Genomic DNA, 10,594 nt, shown 5'->3' on the forward strand with positions numbered 1-10,594 from the left:
TTACCAGCCAGAAGGAGTCACTGTTTTGGGCGCCAATTGTCACGGGGTAAAATAAGATTATAACAAGCTTGTGCTCAAAAGGCGGTAACAGACCCAAAAAGGGTTGATTCCCGCGACAAGGATAAACCGAGGATGTTTAGCGCTGAAGACGGTGTCAGCTGAGTGTTGTTGAAGAATAGGAGATATTTTGGGAACCACACAAACACTGGGTGGGAGGCACACAAACACTAGGTGGGAGGCACACAAACACTGGGTGTGAGGCACACAAACACTGGGTGGGAGGCACACAAACACTGGGTGGGAGGCTCACAAACACTGGGTGTGAGGCACACAAACACTGGGTGGGAGGCACACAAACACTGGGTGGGAGGCACACAAACACTAGGTGGGAGGCACACAAACACTGGGTGGGAGGCACACAAACACTGGGTGTGAGCCACACAAACACTGGGTGTGAGCCACAAATACACTGGGTGGGAGGCACACATACACTGGGTGGGAGGCACACAATCACTGGGTGGGAGGCACACAAACACTGGGTGGGAGGCACACAAACACTGGGTGGGAGGCACACAAACACTGGGTGGGAGGCACACAAACACTGGGTGGGAGGCACACAAACACTGGTTGGGAGGCACACAAACACTGGGTGTGAGGCACACAAACACTGGGTGGGAGGCACACAAACACTGGGTGTTAGCCACACAAACACTGGGTGGGAGGCACACAAACACTGGGTGGGAGGCACACAAACACTGGGTGTGAGCCACACAAACACTGGGTGGGAGGCACACAAACACCGGGTGGGAGGCACACAAACACTGGGTGGGAGGCACACAAACACTGGGTGCTAGGCACATAAACACTGGGTGTGAGCCACACAAACACTGGGTTGGAGGCACACAAACACTGGGTGGGAGGCACACAAACACTGGGTGGGAGGCACACAAACACTGGGTGGGAGGCACACAAACACTGGGTGCTAGGCACACAAACATTGGGTGCGAGCCACACAAACACTGGGTGGGAGGCACACAAACACTGGGTGGGAGGCACACAAACACTGGGTGGGAGGCACACAAACACTGGGTGGGAGGCACACAAACACTGGGTGGGAGGCACACAAACACTGGGTGGGAGGCACACAAACACTGGGTGGGAGGCACACAAACACTGGGTGGGAGGCACACAAACACTGGGTGGGAGGCACAAACACTGGGTGGGAGGCACACAAACACTGGGTGGGAGGCACACAAACACTGGGTGGGAGGCACACAAACACTGGGTGGGAGGCTCACAAACACTGGGTGGGAGGCACAAACACTGGGTGTGAGGCACACAAACACTGGGTGTTAGCCACACAAACACTGGGTGGGAGGCACACAAACACTGGGTGGGAGGCACACAAACACTGGGTGCTAGGCACACAAACACGGGGTGTGAGCCACACAAACACTGGGTGGGAGGCACACAAACACCGGGTGGGAGGCACACAGACACTGGGTGGGAGGCACACAAACCCTGGGTGCTAGGCACACAAACACTGGGTGGGAGGCACACAAACACTGGGTTGGAGGTACACAAACACTGGGTGGGAGGCACACAAACACTGGGTGGGAGGCACACAAACACTGGGTGGGAGGCACACAAACACTGGGTGCTAGGCACACAAACACTGGGTGTGAGCCACACAAACACTGGGTGGGAGGCACACAAACACTGGGTGGGAAGCACACAAACACTGGGTGTGAGCCACACAAACACTGGGTGTGAGGCACACAAACACTGGGTGTGAGGCACACAAACACTGGGTGTGAGGCACACAAACACTGGGTGTTAGCCACACAAACACTGGGTGCGAGGCACACAAACACTGGGTAGGAGGCACACAAACACTGGGTGTTAGCCACACAAACACTGGGTGGGAGGCACACAAACACTGGGTGGGAGGCACACAAACACTGGGTGGGAGGCTCACAAACACTGGGTGGGAGGCTCAAACACTGGGTGGGAGGCTCACAAACACTGGGTGTGAGGCACACAAACACTGGGTGGGAGGCACAAACACTGGGTGGGAGGCACACAAACACTGGGTGGGAGGCTCACAAACACTGGGTGTGAGGCACACAAACACTGGGTGGTACAAACACTGGGGGTATCAAACAAACCATAGGGGGCAGATCAGCACGAACCACACAAGGGCTTCAGAGGTGAGGTGACTGCTGCAGGGTCAAGCAGGCAATAGTTTCAGGTACACAATATAGGGATGATGCACCGTATCGACGCGTCATTTCTGAGGCTCATAAAATATTGTTTAGGCAGGAGTTCTTTATTTTGAATTCATATATTTATATTTTATGTCTTAATATAATGAAGAATCATATATGTTCCTTTACGAAAGTGTTGTATAGATCTGTGGCTGGTAGAAATGCAAGGTTACAGTTCACTTTACTCGTTGATTTTGTTGTTTTGTATTCGGCGTGACGGCGAATGTCGTGATGGCCGCCGCCGCTTCCGCAGTGTTAACTAAGTTGTTGATTTACTTGTGTGTGTTCGTGGGGGCGGTGAATGTCCTGCCCCGCCCCTCGTCGCTGCTCCAATCTGTTTGGTTGTGTCTTCAATGTTCCTCGACGCGGCATATTTTGAGATCGATGGCCTTAAGTTTTCAGTTCGTTGTGTTGAGTTATTGTGGCGACGAACATCCTGTTCCGCTCCCATCCGCTGCGGCAGTCTGCTAGGCTATGTGTTTAGTGCTCATCCTCGACGTGGTAGACCTTGACAATGACTTGCTTGAAGTTGGTGACGCCTGTGATGATGCGCTCGTCGTCGATGCGGCGGTCCAGCGGGTAGCCGTGTGGGCGGTTGTCGGGGTACTTGCCGTCGGCACAGCCGTAGTGGTTGAAGGTGGTGCTGTCGTGCAGCCCGTCGACGGCGGCGTCCTTCTCACCGTCAGAGAGGAAGAACACAACGTTGAATTTCATGCCTTGGGCATTGCCCTTGGGGATGAGGAATCTGTTGGGCAGCCCAAGACCGCTGTGGAACTTCTCGAGGTGAAGTGCTGATCCGGATCTCAGGGCAGTCTCGGTCTGTTCCATCAGGTCCTTGAAGCTTGGCACGTCAGGAACGGTGACCGCCGAGTCCTTGCTGGAGTGGGTGATGGTGTTGGCACCGGGAGTCACTGTCGGGGAGGAAACCATCAATCTGACTATTCATGTTTGCACGCCACTCAGTCTTAGAGCTCAATAGATGACCTATAATTCAGTGTTTGGCTCACAACTGTTAAAAAGAACATCCCAAGAGATACTATGTTGCCACGCTTAATAGATGCAAGGGATTACATATTGCTCAGTGTTAGCCTCAGAACAGTTAAGAACAATGCCACTCAGGATACTCACGCTTGACCCAAAACTTGTCCAGCTCAATAGCGTTCCAGCGGCCATCGTTGAAGGAGAACTCGACGCCGTTGTTGTCGTACTGGGGCCAGGCGAAGGCGCGCACGACAGCAGACACCTCCTTGCCGTTGTTGTTGGTGACGCCGAGCGTGACGCTAAAGTCTTTGTGGGCAAGGCGGGGCACAATGGTTGCGATTTCTACGTCAGGGACCTCAGCAGTGTCGTCGACTGCGTTGACGAGGCTGTACTCGAAGTCCTCGAAGTAGGTCTCCAACTGGTTGCTCAAGGTAACACTATCGATGGAGACACCGGGGAACTCGAGCTCCTGGGTGGTGTAGGGAGTGAGGCTGTCCTTGTGTTCCCGGAAGATGTTATCCATGTACTTGTGGAGGCGGAAGAAGGCGGGGTCGCGCGTAGCAGTCTCGAAGTGCTCGAGAACACCGGGGGGAAGGTCAAACTTGCCGTGAGGGTCACCCTGGCGGCCGAGCATCACGTGAGCAGTGTTGTGCAGGGCGCCGTAGTACTGTGGGTTGGGGCTGTACGTGGATGACTCAATGACGTCTCCCAGCACGTCGATGCCGTGAGCGTCCCTGATGCTGATGGTGGATCCGTCTTTGGCCGTGATGTAGCCGTGAGCAATGGCGTCCCTGATGCGGCTCTCCAGGATCAGCATGTCTCGCACGCGGGCCACGCCGTCCACGTCCTCAAAGTGCACATTGTCTGGGCGAGAGGGGAAGTAACCACCGTACTTGTACATGGTGTGGGGAGCGAAGCCCTCGTGGATGACATCTTCCCAGTGCAGCTCCTCGACGGGGTCAAGGTGGTTGGACAGGCGCTCAGCGTCGAAGCGGACAGTCAGCTGATGGTGGACCCAGAAGAAGTTCTCGCCCTTGCGCTCGATGTGGTGGTTCTCGTGGGAGTCGTCCCACCAGAAGGGGAACTCCAAGTGCCAGGTGACGTGGTGGGTGTTCATGCCGATGTCCTCGCCGAAGTAGGCCACGCGCTGCTCAGGGTTGCTCTTGCTGCCGGTGAAGTGGGATTTGATCTTGCTTGGAGTTTGGGTCATCTTTGCTGTGTAAGCTTCCTGGATGACCTCGCTGTTGGTGAAGAGGTGAGGAGTGACCTCATAGAGGGGCGGCAGTACCACGTCGTGAGTCAGCTCGGAGTGAGTGACGGCAGCGTATATGGCATACACATACTCGCCCTCGTTCATGCGGGAGCGGAAGTAAGCGGCGTTGCCGACAAAAGTCGCCCAGTCAGTGGAGTGTTCGAGGACATCGTAGAGCATGAGAGCCTCCTCGCGCTGACGTTTGTTGAAGAGCGAGAACCAGTGCTTCTGCTCCAGCAGGCGGTGGTCGTTGAGCTCCTGCAGGAGTCGCTTCACGGCAACACCGTCGTCGTCATAGTGGCCGGAGCTCGGGTTAAAGCTCTGCGAGAGTCCCTGCAGGGCTGGGTCACGGATGTCTTCGTACACCTTCCACAGCAAGAAGTTGACGTCATGTTGCTTCTGGGCGTCGGAGGCTCCTGAGAGAGATAGGGAGATGAATGTTCATTTGATACAAACATAAACAATTTGATTGTGAAACTTGATTAAGTGATATTTAGGTTCTTATGTAGTGGGCCCGCCTGGTGCGAAAGCCTCCCAGACTCACTCAGCGAGTGGGGGGAACCTCTCTGGCAGACTGGTTAAGGAGGGACTTTCCCATCCAGGTGTTTGCGGGTTCGATCCCCGGCGCCGGTAAAATCTTTTCGGAGTCTGGATTCATTTCTCGTGTGTTTCGTGCCACGCACAGGTCGTGCAGGTGTATGTGAGAAGTAGAATCCGGTTTGTTACAGTGGTGGCAGCGGTGGGATCCTATCCTGTATTATGTTGTGTCTTCCAAGTGTTGGGAAACAGGAAGATGGATGCCCATGCCCTCCAAAAATTTGATAGAAAACGGGAAAATCAATGGGAAATACACATAAATTAATCTAGATGGGGTAAGGAGATCCATGTAGTGGACCCACCTGATGCGGAAAACCTCCCAAACCCACTTAGCGAGTGGGGTGCCTTTTTGCCCGACTGGTTAAGGAATGTTTTTGCGCAACTCTTTCCGGGTCTGGATTACTTTTCCATGTGTTTCGTGAGACGCACAGGTCGTGTTGGTGTATGTGGAAAATAGAATTCAGTTTATTACACAGCCGTTGAAATATTGAGAATAATAAGCAACAATCAATTTTGCAATATGTATGTGGTAAAGTTCGGTTCCATAACCAACCCTCCTGTAATTGCCTTAAAGTGACCAATGAACTTCATTCTTTCGGTAGGGTAAAGCTGTGTGTTGATAACTGTTCTGTATTTGCCTGAAGGTGACCTATGAACATTTATCAGAGCTCAGGAGACTGTTCTCTGCGGTTACTGAACCCAACGTTGATTAAGAATCGACTTTGTACGACATAGCTGTGTGTAAATGTGTCGTTGTTTTCTAAAACAAGTCTGATTGAGAATATTTTAAAGAAGGTGACTTACTACTTTTCCTTAGAAGCTAAAAACACTCATTGTGAAAGGCAGTCAATTCTGGGAATTCTACGCTGCAGTCTGGGAGTTCTGTGTTACAGGAGCCTTCCTTCTCTGAAGGAGAAGTATTTCGACAATTTCATTCATGAACAAAAGCATGATTACTCACCCCCGGAGGAGTCCGACATGAAGCCCTCCATCATATCTGCCGCCGCAAGGGCAAGGAGGAGATTAGTTTGTTACAGAAAAGATGATGAACGACAAATTTATTGAAGCTTTATAATGAAATCTTCATCGTAGAAATGACACCACGCCAGCAAGCTAAAAGTTGTAAGTTATGCCAAGAAATATTTATTTTTATATCAGTAATTTGTAATGTTTCTGCAAAAACGTTGTGACTACTCACTTGGCCAGGCCGCGGCCGCCGCCACCAGAGCGAACAGAACCAGGCACCTCATCCTGCGTTGGCTGGACTCGTTGGTGACGGACAGTCGCTGCGCGCTGCTTATATACATGCCGGGCGACCTCCCCCTTGACGTCTTCCCTCTCCTCCCTTGAGCCCCTCATGGTCTGGGCCCGTTATGATCACTCCCCACCTCCCCCCGGGGCGCCCCGCCACCGATAACTCGGGGCTCGTTGAAGGCCCGCCCACTCCCCGCTATCTCAGACTGCCTCTCAGAGATAACTCCTGCAAGTGCTTTGAAAAACCTTGACAGCTTAGTTCACCGGTGGATATTTTTTCGTTGTCTGTGAATCTTCTTTGGTAAATAGTTTTCTTTCTAGAATGTGTATGATATGTCATGATATACAAGAGATTTTATTTGAATATTAATGAAAGTTCATAGGAAAATATATATCTAGTGATGTCGTAGTGCGAAGAAAAAATCACGAGATTTTCAATATAAGTGAATAGAATTTTTTTTTTTTATATTTTTTGTATGTAATAAAAGAACTGTGGCTAGTAATTATAGTCTGAGAAACATGATATAGAACTCGGCGTGACACAGCCTTAAGTTAAAGCACTAACTGGCAACAGCTTCTCACTTCCTTCTCCACTTTTTTTCTTTTTTCCCTTTCTCTACTTCTTCTGTTGCCATCTGCAACAAGACAATATCAAGGACATGAGGAAGGGAGCGCGTTATCAAGTGTTTACCTGTGCTTGACCCGCTCATCTTATCGAGGTCCTCATGCAGGGTTCATGTTTTCGGCACGACATTTCCTTGTTTTACAGTTAGGGATTGTCGTTTTGGACCTTTTTCTTTTTCCGGGATAAAATTAGCCCTAATCCCGGGATCCAGGGAATTCCCGGAAATTTCAATTGTCAAAAATTGCACATTATACCTAATTTCCCTTTCAGGTTTTTGATGTGCTTAACTTTAATAGATATGTAGAAATATTACTATAGATTGACAGTCTTATTAATTCCACTTAATGTTTAATGTAGGCGGTGGCCGAACTGGTAGCGTACTGGGCCCACATTCACCGCGTGACGGACGACGCGGGTTCGAATCCCCACGCTACCACTCGGATTTTTCAGTCACCGCCGAGTGGCTTAAAACTACCCACATGCTGTCCTGAAGACCACCCATCAACCCGGACTCTAGAGGAAGCCGTCCAAGCGAATCAAGAACGAGTTCCGGGGGGGCAGCATGAGCCAATGCAAGATGGCGCCACTATAAACACTCGCCTGCGCCAGAACGGGGTGGGCCGACCATCAGGCCCCAACTGGAAGAAGCCTTGGGCCGACCAGCAGGCCCCACCAGGAAGATGCCTACCGGCGCAACAGGCAACGACGTAAAAAAAAAAAAAAAAAAAAAAAAAAAAAAAATCCAAATTTCCAGCATACACTTTGTTTCTCAACAAAGTAAAGGAATAAGAATAGGAGCTAAAATATGCGTCGTTTACTACTTTATTTTTGTTCTGCTTCCAAATTCCAATGCGAATGACAATGTAAATAATAGTTCATTATCGCTGATAAAAAAAATACATTTGTTTTCATTTATACTCCGTGAAATGAAAAGAGTACTTAATGACAGGAAAAATAAATGAAGAAAAATTAAACGTATGCATTCTTTATTAAATAAAGAATGCATACGTATAATTTTTCTTCATTTATTTTTTATTTTTCTTTGAGATACTTCTTAATCATTTAGTTCATGTTATAAGTTTTATAACATGAACTAAATGATTAAGAAGTATCTCATAGAAAAGGGAAAGTGTGCTGCTTTTTTTGTAATTTTGTTAAGTTGTCACGCTCATCTCAATGCCGTATATATACAGCAACGTGGACTATGCAGACATGGCGTTCATTATACGAGCTGTGTTACGGGTGACGGGAGTGCCATGGCTGCTTTATAATACTCAAGAGAATATCTAAACAGTAAGTCACACACACACACACATAAAACATTCCTCACGGGATGCCCTGTATATAAATATAAATAGAACCACAAGTCCACAACCATCCTGCAGTCAAATTTGCCCCTATTTTTGTACTTAATTTCATCCCAGGATTTCCTGGGATGTGCAAAAATATCCCGGGATTATTAAACCTTGAAGATTGTCCGGGATCCCGGGATCCCGGGAAACAAACCCTATTTACAGAACTTATGCATTAATATATTTTTTTCATCAACCTACATCTACCTCTATCTAACTAATTGTAGGCACACACACACACACACACACACACACACACACACACACACACACACACACACACACACACGGCCCGGTAGCTCAGTGGATGGAGTGTCTGCCTCACAACCAGAAGGACCGGGGTTCGATTCCCCGGCCTTGGGTTTATCTTCTTTCACGTGTAGCCCCTGTTCACCTAGCAGTGAGCAGGTACGCGACGTAAGGCAAGGGGTTTTGACCTCGTTGTCGCGGTGTGTTGTGTGTGAGTGGTCTCAGTCCTACCCAAAGATTGGTACTCTGTGCTCTTCCGTAGGGGAACGGCTGGCTGTCTCGAGAGAGACCCGCAGCAGACCAAGAGGTGAATTACACACACACACACACACACACACACACACACACACACACACACACACACACACACACACACACGAAACGGTTCACCTGAGACTCTTACTTCTCCCTCAAGTTTGTCCACCCGTTCAAGTTTATTTGGCAAGACTAATAAAATAAATGCCTCCGTGGTCTAGTGGTCAGCGTGTCTGGCTAATACTCCTCGTTCCCGGGTTAAATCAAAGCCCGGGCAGTTGTCGTGCAGCTCACCCATTTGTTCATCCTCCGTTTTGGGCTGGTCGATAAATGGGTACCTGGGGAAACCTGTAGAAGGCAAACTGCGATAACCCGGATGTCACACTGGCCCTGTGCCCCGGGCTCAAGGGCCGATGCGACGGAGATGAGCACCAGGGCCACGCGCAGCTATATTGTATGCCCCCAACTTTACCTGAACCTAAAAATAGCTTCCTTGGTGACAGCGGGTACATCGTCTTCGGACACACCCAATAAAATAGACACTTAGACCATCTCGTGTTATCGCTGTCAGCCAACCCCGCTGACCTAGGCAATACAAGCAACGCGGCTTGGAGCACGTACTGAAGCAGTGACTGATGGCCGGCACACACTTGAGTGATATGGCATTTTTTTCTCATTTCATTGCTCATAGATCGGTATTCTCAGCTATTGATTTGCCTTTTTTTCTTCATTCTTTCCTCGCATTCTTTCCTCAGATGTGTCCGCCTCCCACATCAACTATTTCCTCTCTACCCTTGTTCATCCCCACACTGTTCAAATCCCTTTAGCAAGAGTTAACTAGCATCTTCATTCTTTCATCCCTTTCTTTCACTGGTAAACTCTGGAACAGCCTTCATTGCTCTATATTTACTCCTGCTGTCTTTTAACCACTCTTCTCTGCTCTGTTTGAAAGCAGCAGTGTTTCGCGGGCTTTATTGTTTTAATCTGTTTTTGCCCATGAGCCGCTTCCTTTACTGTAAAAAAAGAGGAGAAAAAAGATTAATCGGAATGTCATGAGTGCACGTTTACCTCCATGGTACAGAGGCTTTGTCAGAATACCACCTGAGTCATAAAACTACCCCTGGAAAGACCCTCTATTCCTACGAAAGCCGTGTCCAATTTGTGTACTTGGGAGCCGAAATTTTTAAGAATATGACCCTTACTAGTGTATGGGTTGGGGCATGGCAGTGTAGAGAGTTGAGGGTGACGAGCTGGTGTCATGGGAAGCTCGGTTATGCTTTTGCAAGTTACGTGTGAGGTGATCTAGAGATAACTTTGAAAGTCTTTGGTGACGGACGTGACTTTGCTTAACTATGATGACTCAGCAACGTTGATGATGATGATTAAAGAGATAGTAGGTGCTGATGTGTTCCTGAGATGAACATTGGATATACTAATGTTAATCATAAGAATAATGGGTGACAGTAGAATGATAATAGTAAGAATAATAATGAGAGCAGTAATAATAATAAGAATTAATGATAGAATGGTTATAGGGAGAAATAATGAATGACGTTGAGATGGTAGTAATAAGAATAGGAATGACAGAGGTTTGAATGGTGAGAGAAAAATACTGAATGATAAAGAAATGATTATAATAGGACTAAAAATGATGATGGAAAAAAGCAAAAACAAGAAAAAAATTTAGAATGGTTAAAGTAAAAAAGAATAATGATAATAGTAAGAAGAATTATTAATAGAAAGGTAATAATAATAATAATAA

At 48.6% G+C, this 10,594-nt stretch overlaps 2 protein-coding genes across 2 annotated transcripts; both read right to left on the reverse strand.

Annotated features, from left to right (window-relative positions):
* Nucleotides 1–227: 227 nt before the first annotated feature.
* On the reverse strand, nt 228–2,718 carry LOC126982344 (keratin-associated protein 16-1-like). The gene is made up of 5 exons (XM_050834364.1): nt 2,701–2,718; nt 2,021–2,149; nt 733–1,785; nt 491–623; nt 228–403 (listed from the first exon to the last, which is right to left on the reverse strand). Exons 1-5 carry the CDS (start codon nt 2,716–2,718, stop codon nt 228–230), a joined length of 1,509 nt encoding a protein of 502 aa, XP_050690321.1.
* On the reverse strand, nt 2,311–6,419 carry LOC126981139 (hemocyanin subunit-like). Its single transcript, XM_050831857.1, has 4 exons — nt 6,296–6,419; nt 6,059–6,094; nt 3,396–4,916; nt 2,311–3,178 (listed from the first exon to the last, which is right to left on the reverse strand). Exons 1-4 carry the CDS (start codon nt 6,402–6,404, stop codon nt 2,748–2,750), a joined length of 2,097 nt encoding a protein of 698 aa, XP_050687814.1. The 5' UTR covers nt 6,405–6,419; the 3' UTR covers nt 2,311–2,747.
* Nucleotides 6,420–10,594: the final 4,175 nt, after the last annotated feature.

This window comes from Eriocheir sinensis, chromosome 4 (assembly GCF_024679095.1).
Source record: "Eriocheir sinensis breed Jianghai 21 chromosome 4, ASM2467909v1, whole genome shotgun sequence".
NCBI lineage: Eukaryota > Metazoa > Arthropoda > Malacostraca > Decapoda > Varunidae > Eriocheir > Eriocheir sinensis.

What these genes read in the sequence shown, in the direction of transcription:
- LOC126982344 (XM_050834364.1), bottom strand. An exon ending in GTGCCTCACACCCAGTGTTT is followed by an intron (nt 1,786 to 2,020) that starts GTGAGCCTCCCA and finishes CCTCACACCCAG; the next exon opens with TGTTTGTGTGCCTCACACCC. An exon ending in TTGTGTGCCTCCCACCCAGT is followed by an intron (nt 404 to 490) that starts GTATGTGTGCCT and finishes CCTCCCACCCAG; the next exon opens with TGTTTGTGTGCCTCCCACCT.
- LOC126981139 (XM_050831857.1), bottom strand. Translation starts at nt 6,404, where the DNA reads ATGTATATAAGCAGCGCGCAGCGACTGTCCGTCACCAACGAGTCCAGC. An exon ending in GGCGGCCGCGGCCTGGCCAA is followed by an intron (nt 6,095 to 6,295) that starts GTGAGTAGTCAC and finishes TTGCGGCGGCAG; the next exon opens with ATATGATGGAGGGCTTCATG. An exon ending in GGACAAGTTTTGGGTCAAGC is followed by an intron (nt 3,179 to 3,395) that starts GTGAGTATCCTG and finishes CCTCCCCGACAG; the next exon opens with TGACTCCCGGTGCCAACACC.